The sequence below is a fragment of the Stegodyphus dumicola genome, chromosome X1 (assembly GCF_044657685.1).
Source record: "Stegodyphus dumicola isolate Sdum_Otavi_A_Nest chromosome X1, ASM4465768v1".
In the NCBI taxonomy this organism is placed as follows: Eukaryota; Metazoa; Arthropoda; class Arachnida; order Araneae; family Eresidae; genus Stegodyphus; species Stegodyphus dumicola.
Window position 1 is genome coordinate 61,512,178 of NC_140780.1, and position 22,282 is coordinate 61,534,459.

Sequence of the window (22,282 nt, forward strand, 5' to 3'; positions counted from 1 at the left end):
TACGAAGGTTTATGTTAGAACTGCTAGTCATTAAGATGGTGAGTTCAAAAAAAACCTTGCAAAAAAGAATAGCATCATAAAGGAATTTAAAGTATAGCACATATTATAGTATAAGAAATTTTTTAGCGTAATGCTAAAATCAAAGGCTTTATTGTGCAAGAAAAAACAGTAAAATTCTATAATACCGAGGGTAGAGAAAAGTTATGTTGAAGTCTTTAAAGGAAAGCTGGAGTACGTTTTTAGTTCTCAAGCTTTGCGATTATTCGCATTATTTTTCAGAAGAGTTAGTTTTTTTTTTTTTTTTTTTATTGCTGTTTTTCCATTTATTCTTCATAGCTGTCGTGTCGCTGATGTAATAAAGTTGTTTCATACATATATTTCTGAAAGCTACTGCAGATATATTTCCTCCTTTGGGGGGGGGAGGGGAACTTACAGCATCTGCTTTATGCTTTGAGTATTTTCAGTCGTAGATTAAGAGATACCTCTAAGGAATTTACTAAAACTTTCGGAAGAATGTGAGAGCTAGTGAAACTAAAGCAGAAGATCCACTGGAGGAGTCGTTAGTAATTCAAAAAAATTATTTCCTTTACGTTACATCACATTTTGTATTACAGGTATAAGAAGTAGCATAATACAGAAATGCTCAGAAATCTGAACAATATATTAAACTGGGCCTGGTTTATTTTTTCATTCCGCGTAAATAAAAGCAGATAACAAAACATTAATTATTATTAAAGCATAATAGATTGCTTTATAAACCTGCTACAGATAGAAAATCAGTTTAAATTTTTCTCACTACCGAAAACTAATTATTTTATTAATTTAGTCTCTGCAAATATCTTCATTCGTTTGTAAGATAAAACAGCTTATTATTACGGGAAGAAGTGGCATCATAAATAAAATATTAATAAGTGGAGAAATCATGTAACAAATTTCCTGAAGAATAATGCTTCATTACTCATACTTTGAGAAGTAGGAGTAGATATTAAGGTGTGTTTTTGTTCCCACCCTAACTGTATATAACGCGCTTAACGCTATAAAATATCGAAACTCATCTCATTTATATTCCTTTCACAGGATCGCTTAAATTTAACCTGGCGCCGTATGATACAACAGTATGGCGGCTGACATAAATTTTTCAGAGTAAACCAGAAGGGCTTATTTGAAGTAACTCACTCTCACGAAAGATAACCACAGCTTTTGCTTGCGTTAGTTGATCTTCCAAACTAAGTATGTGGTAAAAACATTAAAAGGATTGGCCATGCATATGAGTGGGATATTATACCTTATTCAACTGCGTAAGCACACAAGAACCTTTGACTTATGTGGCTTATTCCTGCAAAAGAAAGTTATTGGGTTTTGTTCATATCAGTTGTTAAATTATTAGACCTTACTGTCAGAACTTGTGTTGAGTTATAGTTATTAAGTTATTATTTTTGATAGAGATTTATACGATGTTATTCTTACAAGAAATGGCTTAGATCATTTGAATTTTGATTTCTTATATTATTAATGAAGAGCTTGTGACCCGGATGTCTTTTCTCGGTTTGGTCCGATTTAATAAATACAAAGTCGAAAAATCAATGCACATGATTTGCCTTGTTTTTAATAACTAAACTTTGAACAGTATTTTCCTCGTCGAATTTTCAAACATACAAGCAGCGGCATTACTGTAACTCATTGGCATATGCATATACAAATAAAAGACAGTGAAAAGACGTTTGTACAATTTGGACTGTGCAACATACCACGAACGATCACCAGCAAGTTTACATATTTGGTATGATTAATATCATATACACATATGACAGCTTAAAATGTGTTTTTAATTTAATGTAATGTTATTTCAATAGCATTTTAATATATAACTAAATCATTGTGTTGAATGAACTAATTTTGTAACATAAATAAATTTTGTACTCACAAAGTTTAGAAATTTTAGTTTCACAATGCATAAAAGTAGCTTAAGGTGTTCTTTATTTTTCAATAACATAAGATATCCCGTCATTTTTCCGAGAATGTATGGTAATTTTCTAAAATTAGAAGCACAGTTTTAGAGATTCAGTGGTAGTTCTTCTAATTTGTGCAGATTATTAAACTTTTGCTGTGTGAAGTACTGAAATTTAAAATTTAAATACGGCAAAAGTAATATGTTTGAAGCATGGTTTTAAGATTTTTTTATAATTAGAATTAGCTCATAAATATATCAATGGTATTCATCAGGAAAGGAAAAGGGATTTCGTTAAAGATTACTGAACTAGCTTTTATTTATATTGCGCATTGCACAAATGTTAAACTATTTTTTTTTCTTTTTAATGACGTAATATTTGTCGCTCAGTTGAAATGTAGATTAAAAAAAAAACATAAAATTGTTGTATATAGCAAATTGTTCATTAAAATTATACTGTTTATTGTTACAAAGTTCAGCAAGCGCTGTACCTACTTTCACTAAACAAATTTCGACAAATGTGTTCAAGTCCTTACAACTTAATGGTGGTGTATTTAATTATGGCAAAGCACACTAGGGCTATCTGCCTAAGAGGAGGGATGCCTTCGTGGAGGACTTTCTAAGGAAAACTGGCTCGTATACACGTTACACATGGGGAAAACCACGAAAACGCCCATGCAGCCAGCCCGTTCGCGGGATTCGAACCTCGGACCGAACTACCAGTGTTCAGCGACTTTACCGCTCGGCCGCTGTTGGGCCCTTACAACTTAATGAGCTAAAATGTCTTCTAACAATATTTTACTTTGAAACTATGTTAAAAATGACATATTTAAACAGAAATCCAGAGATAAAATTAGTTAATAATTCTTTCAAATTAGTCTGATAATTATTAAAGCAATCAAAAGAGTGTGTATTAGTTGGAGTTTTGATTAAAAATGCTTGCAGAAAATGCCATATACCCTTTTTACTGCCTTATATAAAGAACTATATCGAAAGAGATACATTATATATTACATTTATACCTACGTATATATACATATACGGGTATATCTGCGGTCAGCATTCCATGCTCACCGCTCTTTAGCATCGTCTCTCCTCCTCTCAAGCACCCTCACTTAAAACGCTTCTCGGCCTAGGGGATATGAGACCTCAAGTAGATGGAGTTTGACGTCCGGTTTGGTTTGGTTTGATTTATTTAATTATGGCAAAGCACATGAGAGCTGTCTGCCTAAGGGGAGGATACTTTCGTGGAGGACTTTCTAAGAGAAGCAGGCTCGTAGGCACAAAAAACCGCGAAAACACCTATACAGCCAGCCCGTTCGCCAGGATTCGAACCCCCATTTTTCAGCGCCTTTACCGGTTAGCCTTTGGTGGGCTGTTTGACGTCTGATACGACCAAGTCGGACAGAGCAAGTTCCTACGGAAAGTCTGATCCAGAACTATATTTCTACAGTTTTTGCTGCAGCTGGTTGTGCTGCAACTCAAAGATACCTTTCTTTCCTATTTCTGTACGTTGCTCGCCAGCGTCTGAACGGTTAAGATCTCTAAACAGTGGGAGCTCGACTCCATCTGTAACGAGAATATGAGCTATTTTCCCTTAGAAAGACCTTAGACCTTCACACAGGTAGAATTCAAATAACTGACATAAGCTAAATAATTAGCTTATGTAATTAATAATAATTAGCTAAATAATTAGCTTATGAACTGGATTATGTTAAACTTAATCCATTTCAATCTAAATCTCCTTCCTGCCCAGGGACTACTGGTTTTCTCTTTGTATACCTGAAATAGTTCATGAGATTCCTTATGGAATAAGACATTCTAAGAAATAAATGAGTTTAAAATTCTTTGTGTCTGAAAATTATTTCACGATTTTCAGGTATTAAATTTATTTTGGATTCGGTTAAATTATTTTTAGAATGAATTGAACCATTGGTGTTAAATGGATTAGCTTCTTTGACTGAATGATCTTGATTACTAATTTCGGTTTGGTTTATTTTATTTACTGCAAATCACGCGAGGACTATTTGTCTAAGGGGAAGAATGCTTTCGTAGAGAACTTCGCAAGAGAAATTACCTTGTATTTAAGTTACAGGTGGAGAAAACCTCGAAAACTGCATTGAAGCCAGCCCGTTCATCGAAATTCGAACCCGGGTCGATTCAGCGATTTTACGGCTACACCTTTGCTCGGTTTTCAGTGCTAAGTTTCTGAAAAATGGTGACTTAAAACTATGGTCACTCTTTAAGTTACAAGTTTAAAAGTCTTCGATAAAAGATTCCCCTCCTTTTTTTGTAGTTTAATTTATTTTCCTTTTTTGCATAATTTAAATTATTGAACTACAAAAGACATGGAATTTGGAATTCAGGAGGTTTAGTTACTGACATTTTACGATTACTCGCACTCATATTTATACGTATGTCAATGTTTTCACGAATAAAATTAAGCGTGATGGGAAAGAAAGGAGAAATTCAGATGGTTTTGCGTGCACGAAAGCTTTTTCACTTATTTCATTTTGTATCTGCGGTCAGCATTCCGCAGATACAAAATGAATTTTGTATCTGCGGAATGCTGACCGCAGATACAAATTTGTATTGGCTCTTCATTTTTTTCCGAAAAAATAAGAACCTGCTGAACATTTTCCCTTTTTACATGATTATACTACGGAATAATTTTACCCTGATATTTATAAGAAATTTCAGTTTAGTGAAAACTGTACGTAAAAGCTAAAAGAATACAAAAGAAGTATTAAAGATACTTACTATATTCATAGAATAAAATTTAAGCTTTGATTAAAAGGAATTTAACAGAAAGGAAAATATTAGTATTTTGATTGATTTCAGAAAAGTGTTTTTCAGATATTTAATTATTTAACTTCAAAATAGTAATAACAAAAGTGATGATGTTTATTTACATTCTACATTTGTAAATTTAATTTAAGTAAATTTCAAAAAATTTTTTATTTAAAAAATTTAAAAATTTAAAAAAATTGAATTTTTTCAAATCAAATTAATTAATTTTTTTAGTATATATCTTACTATGTATACGAGTTGTACGAGTATGTACAACTCGTATACATACATGTGAAATTTGTTTTTTTAAATCAAATTTATTAATTAATTTTTAGTGTATGTCTTACTATGTATACAACTGTATGTCTTACTATGTAAATTAATTTCATTAATTAAATAATTAATTAATTTTTTTTAGTGTATGTCTTACTATGTATACGAGTTGGCTTTGGGTACGAGGCGATGACTGTAATCTTTTTTCTTTTTTCTTTTTTTTTTTTTTACAGACGGAGCAGGAAATGTGCTACGCATGTGGACAACGCATAGCTGACCGCTATCTCCTGCATGTCAACGGCAGATCCTGGCACTCCCACTGCCTGAGGTGTTCTGTGTGTCAAGCAGCATTAGATCGCCAGCCGTCTTGCTTCATCAAGGATGACAATGTCTACTGCCGGACAGATTATGTAAGGTGGGCTCGGGCCAGCCGCTCGCTTTCTCGTTTCTGAGATACATATACCTAGTATTATAAAACAAATTGCACTTACTATTTCAAAGTAAATCATGTTACTTTTTTAATATCATCATGTTACTTTTCGAAATTTTTCTAGAACAACTGGAGTGTTCCTTTTAAGTGACATATTAAATAATAATTAAAACGCCCTTATTTTTCGTTAAGAGGCCACTAGATTAGTGCATGTCTTACTTACACTAATCTAGTGATCTCTTAACTAACTAATCTAGTGATCTCTTAACTAACATGCAATATAAGCATTTTCACTCAAATATAAATCTGTGTTATTAAAGCACGAAAATCTTATTTATAAACCATCAAGTGGCAGAGAGGTAATAAACACAAACTAAGAAAATTTCAATGTTGAAATAATTAAGGGGAATGAAATAGAAGTATATTGAAAATGTTTTTAGGCGAATATTTCTTTTTATGCTGCTACCAAAAATTTATATGAAAAGTTAATTTTCTTAGTTAAAGTTTTCGATAGTTACTTAGTTCACGAATTTTAAAACAGGCAAAATACAATTTATAATTTATAGAAAGGTTTATTTCAATTTTATTATAGTGTAATTTACATATTCTTGATGCATTCATTCCCATGTGGCTTAGAAATCCGTCAGTACGTGCAGTTACTATTGTTTTACTGAACCAGAAAACAAGCAACAAATTATCTCTCATTCCTCAAAGGAATAAGGGACTCTCTTGCAAAGTTCCTGAGTAGTGAATTTCTTTAACGCTAGCTTAATGCAAATTGGGCACTTTAATATAAATATCTCATTAGCGTTTTGCATCTGAAAGTAATGCTACTACCCTTTCAACCCAAAGACGATTACACAGCAAATATGAGGAAACGATCCTACCAACGACATTCATGTAAGTTAGAATTATCAGAGAACAGAGATTTTGCATGCCACAGGTACAAGTGACCCAGAAACTAAGTATTCGCTAAGCTTTACATTTGTAGTTTCTGAAGGCAGAATTCAACTACAAAACATAATTGAAGGCAATTTGGTAAAAACCTTCCACTTATCACAAGTACTTCACAGGAATGGTTTGTGATCCAAGTCTCAGAACTACTGAACTGGATTCAAAGAAATGGTTTATGGACGGCTTCCTAAGATCAACCTATATGCTGCGCCGGAATAGACGCAAGCTGTATGAACGGATACGCTGTTCATTAGGTTTAATGAGGAGTAAAATGTATGTAAGATTTAATTTAAGTACGTTATTTTACTGCTGATAATAGTATATTAAAGGCCATCGGAGATGTCTTCTGCTAGAACAGTGAACATGTCTTCAGCTGACACTGTCTTATGCAAATCGACGCGCAGGTACACACATAGAATTTAGTGCAATGATTACTTTGTTTCCTCAACAGTGGGGCAATGGATTGTTTTTTAAAGAATGTCTGAATGAGGATATGTTTGGCGAGCTCTGAGGACGTTATTGTGAACTAGGTTATGTCATCGAAAGCTATCATTATACTAGAAAATTTCTTGTATGGGGGGATATCAGCTTACAATTCCGTGCAGCTCAACATGTGTTCAGTGCTGATATTTATAGTGATGTCAGCCTGCATCAGTATGTGAGACTTAGCGGCTTTTTAGGAGAACGCTTGGATTTCGGTTCTCCTTAATGGACTTTTATGCTTAATTCAGCAATGATCAAGCGATATCAAGTTACGTTATTTGACTGCTGCAACTTATGCGACGTTATCTGGCTAAGGGAAGGAATGCTTCCTGTTGGAGGACATTTGAAGGGAAACTGGATCGTATTCGTGTTACATACGGCGCAGGTTCTGGTGTATTTGATGGGAGTAAAGCACGAGAGATCTATTTGTCTAGGGGGAGGGATGCCTTCGGGGAGGACTGCCTAAGGGTATTTGGCTCATATCCATAACTGCAAGTGGATAAAACCAGGAAAACTCCCATGCAACTAGCTTGTTCGTTGAGATTCGAATCTAGGTCGAAATACCAGTATTCAGCGATTTTATCGCGCTGCTACTGGGGGGACGATTTTTGGAATCAAAAGACATAAAATGTCTGGATTTACCCGAGAGCTCACTGGACGTAATTTCATTTAACATGCGTGAGAATGATGAGACGAAACCTTCTCGAATAACAGATTCCTTATTAATTATAGGCGATTAATTTATAGGCGTGTGAATGTATTTTGAAATCTCCGTTACCGTGTATGAAAATAATTTTTAGTCATATGAAAAACAATACCTTATTACGGACTGTTATCAAGGTATATGAACATAAATGCATTATTTAAAACGAAAATTTTGAATTTGAATTGCTTAATTGTACCGAAGTATTAAATTTTCATTTATATTTAACGAAGAGGAATTAAGGAAATGGTACAGTGACGGAAAAATATGTTCATACACTGCTAAGGTTTGAAAACAGTTTAAAGTGTTAATTTTTAATTTAATTATTCTGCTTCATGTTTAAACGAATGATTTCTCTAGGCATTTAACACAATGAACATAGACATAATAAGTAATAAAATTAAAAAGCAAGATTTACATTTAGTGCAAAAAATTAATGGAAAAACTATTCATGCACATAACATTATGTTATTATTTAAAAAAACGAAAAATGTTTTTATATCGTATTTGACGGCATATAAGACGCACTAGCATATAAGACGTACCCTTATTTAGAAGGCCACACACATGTAGATGTAGAAAAAGTTATGTGTGTCTAGACCTTTATCCGGGCTAAAAATAGCATTCAGTATTGAAAGTTAACCTGTGTCCTTCACGTATAAGACGCAGGTAACGTTTTTGAGACTAAATTTAGGAAAAAACGTGTGTCTTATATGCCGTCAAATACGGTACTTAATGCAATATCATAGCTCGATTTGGTTTGGTTTATGTAATTACGACGAAGCCTCGAGAGCTATCTGCCTAAGGAGAGGGATGCCTTCGGGGAGGACTTGCTAAGGGAACTGGCTCCCATACACGTTACACATGGGGAAAACCTCGAAAACGCCCATGCAGCCAGCCCATTCGCGGAATTCGAATGTCGGACCCAACTACCAGTGTTTAGCGACTTTACCGCTTAATCGCTGGTGGATCGCATCATGGTTCGACCCGTGTTAGAATCCTGGGGAACGGGCTGACGGTATGGGAGTTTTCGTAGTTTTCTCCCATATAATTTGGATATGAAACTGTTTCCTTTAAAAGGTTTCCCTTCTATAGGCAGATATCCCTTGAATTGCTTTTCCTTCATCCATTAATCTAATCCACTTTTTTGGCAATGACTTGAAGACATTTAGGCATTGAACTTTCTAAATTCAAATGTTCCTTTTTGTTAATTTTTTCTTATTCTAAATAATACTTAAAAGTTCGTGTATCTGATGCTGAGCACGTTTGAAGTTTCCTTTTCATTTTGTTTCAAATATATTCGACTGGATATATATTTCAAATATATTCGATTGGTCTGGTGAGTGAAGTATTTAAAATATATGGTGCATACCATCAACAGCTCTTTTATAGCTTAAATTTTGTGTTCGTGATCCTTATCTTGCTGAAAATAAAAATTTCCAGAAATACCTAGCTTTTGTACACTCTGTTTTAAGTTGCTTTATAAGATATTAAGATAATTTATTTACTCAAAACACTAACAGTCATGTACAAGTTTCAAACACTACTTGCAGCCATACCCACCTTCCCCAAGCATACGCCATTATATTTTTACCATTGTGTTTTACCGCTACTTGTATATTTTCCTTCTTCATAGCTTCATACGCTATCCTCCGTGCTAATATGCATCTATCTGATTGCCAAACATTATATTTACATTCATAAGAAAAAAAATTACTTAAGCCAAAACTGCTTTAAGCTCGTTAATGAATTCTTTTTCAGATTCTAATATCTTCTCTCTGTGAGCTATGCTTGAGAATAGCTTTCGTCTAGCTACTCGAGTATGATATCCATATTTTTTAATCATATTTCTAATTGCCCTAGAAAGAACTTCTTTGGTGTTAGCTTCCCGAAATTCTGACGCAATCGAAGATGAACTCATAAAAGAGTTTAATTTCCTTCAAAATCAGTTAGTTGCTCTTCTCTTTCGCTCAGTTTCGATGATTTCCTGTAGTGATAATTATTTTCTATAATTCCAGTCTTTTTAAACTTATTTATAATATATGCATAGGAATAGGAATTTATTTACTATACTTACCACAAAGAGATTACGGCATAGAGATTTTGCATTTTCGAATTATTTTAGAATGAAATTTTAACATCAACTCGTGTGCCACTTGTTTCAGTACTCATTTTCACAAAAAGGATAAAGATTTACAAAAACAGTTGCGAAACAAGCAGAAGCAAGCAGTAAATTACGGTACTGGTTGTTGCTGTGATAACACAAAGACACTAACAAAAAAGAAATCGTATAAGAAAACTGAACCTTTTTAAGTACATGACTATTTTAAAGCAATTTTGATTTTTTAACGAATATTAGCTTATTACGTCTCCTTACCCAAAAAAAAATCTCAACTTTTAAGCACTTGACTTTTCGTGTCGTGTTGTTGCTATCGAGTCCATATTACATGGAAGAATAGAGTCGAGTTCTTATTAATCAAGTTGCCGAGTCCATATTACATGGAATCGAGTTGTCGAGTCCATATTACATGGAATCGAGTTGTCGAGTCCATATTAATCGATCTGTCGAGTCCATATTACATGGAATGGAGTTGTCGAGTCCATATTACATGGAAGAATGGTTGCCAGAGCCTACTCCAAAGAGAGGTTGGACTTCTACTTTCCACCTCCAGTTTTAAGAGAGAGCACCCCGTGGGGTGGTCCTGGGGTCTCCCACCCCTCTCCCCTTCCACCAAACTACACGAGAGGACTTTCGGCTCGCCGCATATTTAGAGGAGTGTCCCCATGCCGCACAGACACTATAAATTTACAAACACCCATATCTCCGGAATTCGAGCTCGGGCCCTTCGGTACCGCAGTCGGCTTCCTTAACTACTCTACCGTCTGGGCGACTCTTGTAGTGTTGACATATATTATAAGCAAATTAATATCAAATAAATCGGCTTAAAAACTTTTATGTTTAATGCGAGGATACTTTTTTCCGATCACGGTATAAAATCAGTACGTAATTAATATTATGTAAACATTTGTTAAATTCATATGTAATTGCTAGACGCTAACATAAATAATACCAAGAAATAAGTAGAAACTTTTTGTGTATGTCAGGCGATGTTAAGCTTGCAAATGTTTCAAGCTCTAGGAATAAGAAACCCCTCTTTCGAAACTGTAAAAACTGGCATTCTACTGTCAATTTAAAAGTATACTTGCTATTTTTGTTACTTTGGTATTCAGCTCTGGCTAAATTAATATCCTATTTTTTTCAAGGTCAGTGAAAAGTGTTTGTATCCAATTTCTTTCGTTAATACTGAAAATCATTTTCCTCATTTTTAGTCTAAAATCATTCCGTAAAAAGAATCTAACCACAGTTCCATTCCTGCATAGCGATCTCTAATTAATAAGCTGAAGCTTAATTTTTCACTACTACTAAATACTTCAGATTATTCCCGTACAACAGATGCATACGGCTTGTTTGCTAAAAAAATAAATGTGCGTTCTTCTTTGTATCTTCATGACATTCTTGTATTTAAATTATCCATCAGTGGTTTGTTTGTCCAGTGGTAATTATGCTCATTAGCGGCCAAGCGATAGAGTAGTTAAACACTAGTATTCCACCTGGGTTCAAATTTCAGCGAGCGGGCTGAATGTACGCAAGTTTCCATAGTTCCATGTAACATGAATGTGCATAAATTTTCTTTAAAACATCTTTTCCTTCAGACAATCTTCGAATGCCATTCCGTAATCGAAATAACCCAGTCCAAGCCAATAGTAATTATTCGTTTTATTCATGAATTATTGCTGGTTTCCCCCTGTGTAACGTGTATACGAGCCAGTTTCCCTTAGAAAGTCCTCACGAAGGCATCCCTCCCCTTAGGCAGATAGCCCTCGAGGCTTTGCCATAATCACACACACACATGGATTATTGCACTTATTCATGCATGACTTGTACAACTGTCATTATTAGCTTTTTTGTTCATTAAGATTGAACGATAACTTTCGCAGAAAACTGTTCGACAAATGGCTTTAAAAATTAGTTTAGAATTTACGCAAGTCTTAAGGAAATAAAATCAGCATGATGGCGGCTGAAGAACGTCGAATATTCTAGAATCTCCCCCCCCCTGAACCTCAGAATCAAAGCAGCATTTTTATCGCGGACCTAATTTCCGCAATTAATGTCATTAACTTTATCCAATTTGGAAAATTTTTCTATGAATATCAAGGGAATTTAAGAATTTTCTAATTTCTGTTACAGCTGTTAGATTATTTTTCATCTTCAAATAATGTTACTTGTTACCACATATTGTAGGTTGTATTAATAGTTTTAGCGGGAAGAAACGACTCATAAATAACTAATTTCCTGACATTGATCCTTAATTTGGGAATGAAGTACCCGTCTCTATATATATGAAAGATATAAGCAGTATAACAAAGGAAGAATAAAAATCTGTAACTGAGCAAAAATCCAGAAAAAGAATCTTCATATTCACGGAAGTCTTTTTTTTTTTTTTTTTTTCTTTTTTTTTTTCTCGATCTTCTTTGCCCCATGCACTCCTTTCACCACTGCTAAACAATCATCCCCCCTTATCCTTTCCAAAACTTGAAAATACATATACATTTATTTAAATTTAAATTATTTTGTAATTTAAATTATTTTGATGATGCGAATTTTCCTTTTATTCCTCGTATAAAATCACTCGTAATTACAGAACCCGTTCATTTTCACTTTGGTATCTGGCATTTTCGAAATGATTTCTGAAACATAAATTACTACATTCTGGCAAAGGAAGTTTTTTAACTATGCCTATTTTTGACAGTTTGTAAAGATAAAACATTGAAAAAATATTTTACATAGTTTAAAAAGCGGATTCAAATAGATATTTAAGGTAAAGCTTGTGATGGCTATCTGCCAAAAGATAGGAGGATTTCATGGAGAAATTTTGGAGGGAAACTAACGTATTTATGTTATACAGTTTAAAAAAATGAGCCCATAGTGAAAAACCCAACTTTAGATTTATTCATGCGTGACAAGCATTTGATTCATTTTAAAATTCGCTTTAAAATTTTAAACCTCTTCTCTAAAACACCTTTGAGCAACGATTTGACAATATCTTCAAAGCATTTATTTCCTTCGATTACCTTATTATTTGATTTACCTTAAATTATTTGATTATGCGGAAGCAATCGAGGGCTATCTGCCTAAGGTAAGGCACGCTTCCGTTGATGACTTTCTATGGGAACTGGCTCACACTCATCTTATACATGGGGAAAACAGCAAAAATATATATGAAGCCAGCTCGTTCTTTGGGATTTGAACGTTGGTTGAATATTAAGCTGTTTTATCTGCTTAAAATCGCGTTTAATTATTTTAATAATTATCATTAAGTTTGGATTTTTGATTATTGGGGTGACAGGAGAGTACACAGGGGCTATCTGCTCGGGGAAAAGGATGCCTTCGTGGAGGATTTTCTAAAGGAAAGTGGCTCGTATTCACGTTACATTTGGAGAAAATTAGGAAAATTCTCATGCAGGAAGCCCGCGAAATTGAAACTCGGGTCGAACAACCAGTGTTCAACTATTTTACCGCACGAACATTGGTAGGCCATATATATTTTATTTTGGAACTGGTGGTAAAAAATGGAATTTTTAATGGCTGGTTAGTAACAATTCATTAGGTAATTAAAAATTGTGTAATTAAAAATTTACTTCACGTTTATATTATATGTGGTGTATTTATTACCTCGCTTCTGAAATATCTGAATATTCATAATTATCACAGCTATGTGCAGGTAACAAATATGTTATTTCTTACTGGTGAGATGGAAAACTGAATGCAAATATAATCTGCAGAATTCAGATAAATTACTAATTTATTTATAGGTAATTTACGAGCGACAAATTTTCACTGACGTATAGTAGATATTTAAAATGAATAAGTAATTAATATCATAGCTTTCAAAATAATTACTACAATTAAAGTAGTTATTTAGGATATGAAAATTAATTGCGTGTATTTACGAAGCAGTTTGTTTGACACAACATTAGACAAGTATGTTAATTTAACCACGCAACGCCTGACATTTTAAAGATAACCATAGTTCGAATGAAAATCAAAATACATTTTTTCCCCTCTTCAGAAAGTCGAGACCATTTAATATACAGCACAAACCTGGTAGGTGTTCTTAATAACATCATTCAGTATTAATATTCTTGTCGCGTCATACACGAACACGCAGAAAATATCAATCTCGCAGAAAAACTCTGCCCAAAATTCATAGATCTCTTTCACTCTGATATTTTATTAATTTAGATGCTCTACGCTTCTTTCTTGTACCTTATTTTTTTTTTTTTTAATTGGGTTCACATTACTGTCCATGTAAACCTGAGCTTACTTGCTGCTTTACTTCCTTCTTCCAATTAAACTCAAAGACACCACTTATCGTAATTTCTTTTAAGCTCATGATTAGCGACTCATTTAACGTAAAAAGATACTACGGAGGTGAAGGTCACGGATGCGTCACGAAGTCCAAGCGAACGTAACCGCATATCTGGAAAATAGGCCCAGCTCGCTAATCACTCATCAGTTCGTCCAAGAACATAACTCGTTATAAGCTCCCGCTTAGTACAATACGTCCCAGATCAAGATACCATCTAACTTCATCCTCCCTCCCTTTTTCCCCTTTTTACATTTTGCCCGTGGCAATGCAGGAAAAAAAAAAAAAAAAGCAAAACTCGTAATTTTTCGATCCGCACAAGCACCGGACACATTCGGCGTTGCATTTTACCGGCTCGTGGACAACCTGAGTTACGGCCGTGCGAGCGCAGTGTCTCCGGCATTCCTGTCGCGGCAGGGGTTCGCAGAGGCGCCGTTGACTGAATGTACGGAGTGCGCTGATAAATTAGCCATCGGCCTTTCGCAATGTTGTTCACAAGTTACCGTCACAGTAGGGTTCTAGCTCCCCTCAACCTCGCCATATTTTCGTGTCTGGCACTGGAGTTCTTGAAATACTAGTCGCTGCCTTCCCCCTTCCCCTGACCATTATAAACACACCATAGTTTATGGCGTGCTTATAAACTAGAGGTTGTTAATTTTATGCAATGGAATTTCTAATCTTTAGGCTTTATATTTTTGATACATGATTTATGACGCAGCGGAAATACTGGACTATCAAATCTGAGGGATATTTTTGAAATTATTAAATTAAAAGTGCTGTGTGTTTTATAATGGTGATTAACAGCTGATTTATTTCTTTTTTTGGTCTTTAATATTCATTCCTACCTTAGATGCTCTAATATTCCTTATAATGCATACATTTGTGTTATCCCGATAGTTATTATTAATGTTATAGATTATAATCTTAGAGCATTGTTCCCAAGATCAGAAATATCGCCCCTTTGGAGCTGCTGGGATTATTTAAGCGAGTGGCATAGGGTTTTAGGTTTTAAGAAATCAGTTGGGGTACTGGCAGGAATTTTATATAATATTGTACCAATAAATGCAATTTATCCAACAGTTTCCAACATATCACACAGAACAGCATCGTGGATTGGAGTATCTGCTCCCAAATATTTTCATTATCAGAGTTATATTCTGTCAAATGAGTTTTACTGCAGCGCAAAATAAATAAATAAATAAATAAATAGATAAATAAATAAAAATAAAAATAAATAAAAATAAAAATAAAAATAAATAAATAAATAAATAAAAGTTCGTGCAAATTGTTGTACGCACGATTTACGACTTCAACTTCGAAACTATGTATATGACTTATTGGTTTTTATAGATATCGGTTTTGTTCTAGGAACTTTCAAAATCTTTTAATTCTTTTCTGTTGCTCCAATTTTATATTACTCTTTACTAGTCTTCTATATAATACTATATAAACTGTCTCATATCTATATAAACTGTCTCATACAGTTTCTTCATATTTCGAAATAGCCTTTCAAAAAACGGTTTTTTTCTAGTTGCATGCAGGCCCACCAGCGGTTGCGCGGTAAATTCGCTGAGCACTGGTAGTTTGACCTATGTTGGATTCTGAGTGAACAGGCTGGCTGCATAAGCGGTTTCGTTATTTTCTCTCTGTGTCACGCGGATGCGAGCCAGTTTCCCTTAGAAAGTCCACTAAGCAGATAACTCTAGCGTACTCAGCCATAATCAAATTTTTAAAATATTCTAGGTGTAGGTTCAAAATCTTTTGTTGCTGCACATTGCGCTTCAAGAATTCCATATGAAATAAGTTACTGCGATTAAATTTTCTGCCTCCAAGAAATTAGGTTAGGTTAAATTATTCAAATATTGCAAAACACGCAAGAGCTATCTGCCCTAGGAAAAAAGGATACCTTTTGAGGGCTTTGTAAAAGAAACTTTCTCGTATCCACGTTAAACATGGGAAAATCAACCACGCAACCAGGCCGTTCGTCTGGAATCACACCCAGGTCAAACTCCTGGTATTCAGCTTTCTTAACCACTCACTCGGCCACTGGTGGTGCTATGCTTTCATGGAGAAAACCGATAGGAAAAAATGTACATTATTTAAATAATTAAATTAGGAACTTCTTAGCTGAATTTTTTTTTTTTTTTTTTTCTTTGGGAAGTTTATTGAGAACTTTCTACATTTACCCTGAAAGTCTATTTACTCATTCTTTTCGTTTATTGGAATAATTATTAGCGCTCAATCCATTCATATACTTTCTGCTTTTAGGCAGAAGGATTTAGCCGCAATCTATTACGATAAAATCTCTTAGTTATTCCATCTTAGCCTTAGGATTCATAATAATTTTCGGTCGAAACTTGATAGCTTGTAATAGGCTATACCAGGGCTTAGGATTTGAATTTATTGGATTACGACAAAGCAAACTAAGGCTACTTGTGCAAGGAAAGAGATGTCTTCTTGAAAGGACTTTGTAAGGTAATCTGCCGCTGTTTATGTTTCTTACGTTACGCATATCGAAAATCACGGCCTATGCAGCCAGCTCGTACGCTGGGTCTTGAATCCGGATCGATATAATATTTTTCGATGGTTTTAACTTTTGGGGAACTGGTGGATGCCCATATGTTAGGACTCTCTGGACATCTGCATTTCATATTTTCTGTGCAGTTTACATGTTTTATACGTTCTACTCAAATAAATCAATCTGTATATCTGTGCTGAAAAGGGCCTACTGGCTGCCGAGCGGTAAAGTCGCTGGACACTAGTAATTCTGTTCAGGTTCGAATGCCGGCGAACGGGGCTGGCAGCATGGGTGTTTTTGTGGTTTTCTTCATGTGTAACGTGAATACGAGCCAGTTTCCCATAAAACGTCCTCCACGAAGGCATCCCTCCTCTTAGGCAGGTAGCCCTCGAGTGCTTTGCCATAATTAAAGAAATTAAACTAATCTGTGGTGAAAAATGAAAGCATTAGCTTTCCATCGTCCACGAGAAACGTATATCCTACAAAAGAGATAAAGGAAAAGCATTTTGTAGGAAAAATGGCAATAATTTAATTTCTAAGTCTTATTATTATTTCGCTACTTCTTTACGATTCATAAATTCTTAAAAATTATATGAATGTTTTTCTTTTAAAATGAATTTGCTTAATGTATTCCTTCGTAAGTTTGATCTTGTGTGCTACGAAATCGAAAAATATATATTACATATTTTTAATTATTATTTTTATTTTTATCTTTCGCATGCTTAAATGGTACTTTTAGGAAGCTAAATTTTTTTAGTTTCTCGCATCAAATAACATTTTGAACTGATGTTAGTTGGTTGGTTAAATTAGGACAAAATATTCCTGAGCTTTGCCCTAATTAATTAACCAAACAATCTGAGGTGAAGAATAAATTTCAGGAGGAGGGAAGAATATGCTTGATGAGGACTTTATAAGATAAATTATTTCAGATTTATGCGATACATGAAATTTAATGAAGCAAATCCATGACCAAACGTCAGGATCCATTGGTCCGCCGCGTTAACTACTCGGTTATTGATGGAAGCAAATTGAATTGAATTTTTAAAAACATACAATACTGATTGATAATTAGAGCATAGTATTTAAAAATGAAATTTTTATCCTTAAATGGATATAAAATGATGTTCGGCTGCGTAAAGCAAGACACGAGGGTTATCTGCATTTACTCGTACGATTTACATTAGACTGGGAATTTCACTTTAATCTTCTGTAGCTGGCTCGTTCGCTGGTCATCGAATGAAACAACTATTGTTCGACGAACTTATCCACTTGGTTATACTAGAGAGCAAGCACACTTAGAAAATTAACTTGACGAAAGCAGTCCTGTATGTGAATATCGATGAATTAATCTACGAAATCATCACTATTTTTTAAGTAACATGGAAAATTAACTGATAACGGAGTAATTTAGATTGATTAGAAATAAAGTCCTTTACTAAAGAAATCACAGGAGAAACGCAATTTACAAAGTGTTAAAGTACTACACTTCATGAAACACTAGAAACACAATTTGAAATGTGTTAAAATACTTCGTTTTATCTATTAATTACGGATGACGTTTTGTAAGTCTAAACATAATTCTTACATAACACAGTTCTTGATGGTTCGATTTGCTAATATTATATATTCTTAAGAAAATTAGTTCAAAAGGGCTCCTCAGTGACCGGACCACTCGTAACTCATCAGTGACGTGGATCAAAGTCAAAATTACAGAAATTGTATTAAAAAGAAGCGTCTCGTATTACAAGCAGAGTATTAATTAATGCTTTATCAGTGACTTAAAGTGTACTGTATCGGTTAATTCAAAAAGTTCCCGGGGTTGCGTACTACCCACCCTACGCCAATCTGTGCTTATGAATGTTTTCCCAAGCTTCCGTAACGTTAATTTATGATTTAATAGTTAAATTTAAGAAGTATTACTTTGCGTGCACTCGTAAGAGGTTCGTAGCAAAGTGTCTTTAGACATTAATGGTTAGTATTATCGTTTGTACGCTCGCTTCCAAACAGCAACACTTTCGCCTTAACTTCTACTCTCGGTTTTCACAGTCCATTGAGGTGCCAAAGTGCTCAAATGGCGTTTCATTCCAAAATTCCTCCCCTCCCTCTGATTCTCTGTTCCTCCTCTGACACCCCTTTGCCGACATCATTTCTAACTATCGGAGGGTGTACGTTTATACATCTTTTCGCCCAAATAACGTTTCGTCCAATTTTCCTCCCGCTTTATCACTTACGGGCAAATGTCTTTTCCCCAGTTCCCTCAATGTCCTCCTCATCTCAACCTCACGAGCCAGATGGAGAAAAAGCATATATTACATGATTTTCATTTTGTTAAAATTTAAAATAATTTAGTCCACTTAAGAAAATCCTCTCGTTTTACATACTTCTCTCGTTTTATATATTTTATATTATATAGTTTACTTATATATTTTCTCTCGTTTTATATATTGTGTTTCAGAAAAATTGTATTATTAAGAGTTTATTATTAAGTGTTGCGCAGACGTTTATTCTGTACTGTAGTACGTAATGTATGGTGTTAAAACATCTTTTATGAATTAGAATTATTTACATTGATAAAAAATGGCACAAGTATTCTGAAAAAAAAAAAAAAAAATGTGTTAAATGAAGAGTAATTTTATATCTAGCTTCATCCTCCCCCCCAAGAAATATTTCAAATCATTTCTCAAATGATAGAGCCAGAATTAATAATCACATTGGAGGGTGTCATTCCAAGACAAATTAAAAAAAAAAACCTGCATTTCCCATTTTAAATGTATATTCATTGATTAACTTTTAAAGCAAGGCAAGCAGAAAATGAGCAGTCGAAACCACGGAGATCCTTAGTTAAAATATGGATAATTAAATGAAAAGTGATCATTTCTGACTAGTCTAATCATCTGTCACATTTCTGAATGGATTATTTTACCTTTGCGAAGAATTAGTTATTTTAGTAATTTCAGAGCACACGAAAGCTATTAGCTTAACAGAAAGCCCTGAAATGTTTGTACGGGAAATTAAACATATGAACCCAAAGCGAACTGTGTATTTACCTGTCTCCCCCCCCCCATTCAGCCAGCCCATGAGCGCCCGAGCGGTAAAGTCGCTGAACATTGGTAGTTTGTTCCGAATCCTGAGAACGTGGTGGCCACACGAGCGTTTTCGTAGCTTTCTCCATGTATAACGTATATACGAGCCAGTTTCTCTCAGAAAGTACTTCACGAAGGCATCCCTGCCCTTAGACCTTCGAGCAATAGCCTTTGAGTACTTTGTCATAATCAAGTAAATCAAATCAAACCGAACCCCCATTCGGTTACTATTGAGTCAAAAAGCAATTGCATTCGTAGAGAATTTTGCAAGGGAAACTTGCTTGTATTCATTTAAGTTATAAATGAGGAAAGATACGAAATTCTCACGCGACCAGCTTGTTTAACTGGCAATATTTTATGTTTAAATTTTTGCAAAGCAAGCATTATTAAGATAATATTGCTTTAAAAGACTGAAAGGCCTTCTTAAAGACCTAGTTTATTATTAAGAGTTTCAAGCAAAATCATAGCATTCGTCTTTAAAGGGAATTTTTTATTTCTAAACAGGTGACTAAATTTCGATATTCGAATAATATTACATTGCACTAAAAGAAAGATTGTTTTTCCCTTCCCATTAAGTATCTAAATTACCCCATTCTTGAAATATTACTTTACACCAAGGAAGTCAAACTCGTGGCCCGCAACAAATATTTTTGCGGCCCGGCCAATATATCGGAAAATAATAATATATAATAATAAAATAACATATCGACGAAGAAAAAAATGAAATGTTTACTGCTAAGTAATTAACGATAATTTATTCAGTGTTGTTAGATTACTCACAGCGAGCTGACACACACAGTACTTAAATTACAAATGCGTGTGAGTAGCTTGCGTTCAGCTTCCTTCGGCTTTGGGGGGACACGTGCACTCTTTCTATTTCTATTATCTTTCCTATTTCGGGAGAAATAGGAAAGATAATAGCAGAGATGAGATGTCAAGTATCAGGACGTAAACATTAAATTTTTCTTGTTCTTTTCTATATAAATTTATATATATGTTTATTATTGTATTATTCGAAATAAATCTACGTTTCTATGATTATTGATTTTTTTTTTTTTTTTTTTTTTTTTTTTTCGGCCCGCCTAAAGTTAAACCTTGTTTGTTTGGCCCAAGTGTACCTATGAGTTTGACATCCCTGCTTTACACTAATCGCGTTGGACATTAAAAAGTGAGAAGACTCGAATGAAAAATAATGTCTTGTAATTGCAGAGTAAGCATTATTTTATATATGTGGAAGTTTATGAAAGTAATGATATTGTGCATTTTTAACTATCATAAGCATGAGACATTTTTATCATTATTTATGTTATAAAACTGCGTATAATAAATAAAATTTCCTCCACATTTGGAAATAAAGTAACACACTTCACTATCAGTCATGTTACGCAGTAGCAAAACTGAATTAAGGCAGAGTAGGGTGTGGCGTATTTAATTACGGAAAGCACACTAGGGCTATCTGCCTAAGGGGAAGGATGCCTTCGTGGAGGACTTTCTAAGGGAAACTGGCTCGTATACACGTTACACATGGGGAAAACCACGAAAACGCCTATGCAGCCAGCCTGTTCGCGGGATTCGAACCTCGGACCGAACTAGCAGTGTTCAGCGACTTTACCGCTCGGCCGCTGGTGGGCGGCAGAGTATTGGCAAGATTTGTTTACTAGAGGTTTTATTAAAACGTCTAGCTTCTGTTTAGGTGGGAAAAGGAAATTTTTCATTGACGCAAACCCTCTTGATTTATCCCTCATTGCATCAACACTATAACTTAACTCTAAATAGACAACATTAATGACTTTGATGAGCATGAAATTGTCTTTTTCCCATTTTCACCTTTAGATGGAGGATAATGAATGGAAGTAACTGTCAGTAACTGTAGGAATACGATTCCTGCTTTAAAGATGGAATACAGAAGGTTGAGATACAACATTCAGTGTTGGAACTGAAAGTTTCAGTCATGTAATTCTAGTTTAGATTAATTGGTTTTCTGTAATGAGGGTTTTTAATCTCGTATTAAAAATATAACACACACTAGAAAAGAAAAGAGGCTACGAGGAAGCCGCTTTAACAATCATAAATCAAAATTCGTGTAAAAAATAGTTTATTAATAATTATAGACATCAGTATAAGCTAGTAATCTGAAAAGGGGTAAAAGTTAAAGACTATGAGATAAGGAATGAAAAGGTAGAAAGAGATGGGAATATCTCTTTGTACCGTTTTATTCCTCATGAGCTGGTACGTAAGGATAAAAGGAAGACAATGACTGAGGGAAAGGACTTTCCTCCGCAGGTGATAAGGGGAAGGAAAATTGATCGAAACGTCGCTATGGCCAAATCGCCATCTTAACCGAGCAGTGAGTAGTTTTCTTTAAACCGCATCTGTAAGTTTAATCAAACTGTAATTTTACCTTCGTGAGTAAATAACAGTAAATAACTAATACCAGTAAATAAAAAATTGGCATAAATTCATTTTAATATTAATTGTTTGCTCTTTAAATTTCAATCTTACATCTTTTATTATTATTATTTTGGTTTTATTTTCTATTTGTTTGAAGCAAAAGAACAACCCCAACAGTTTTCGTGATTTATTATTACAGTATCGGGGAATTATAATAATAATTATTAGAGTATTTACACGGTTTTATTATTATTACATATAGGCCACTATTCCAGCATCAG

The 22,282-nt window shown here is 34.3% G+C and overlaps 1 protein-coding gene across 2 annotated transcripts in view; it reads left to right on the forward strand.

Annotated features, from left to right (window-relative positions):
* The window catches only part of Awh (LIM/homeobox protein arrowhead), a 148,519-nt gene that overhangs the window by 36,750 nt on the left and 89,487 nt on the right, over positions 1-22,282 (forward strand). For both annotated transcript variants that reach the window (XM_085807417.1, XM_085807416.1), the window contains exon 2: positions 5,245-5,426. In XM_085807417.1, the coding sequence (XP_085663543.1) occupies positions 5,245-5,426 (182 nt within the window). The remainder of the gene's footprint in view (positions 1-5,244; positions 5,427-22,282) is intronic.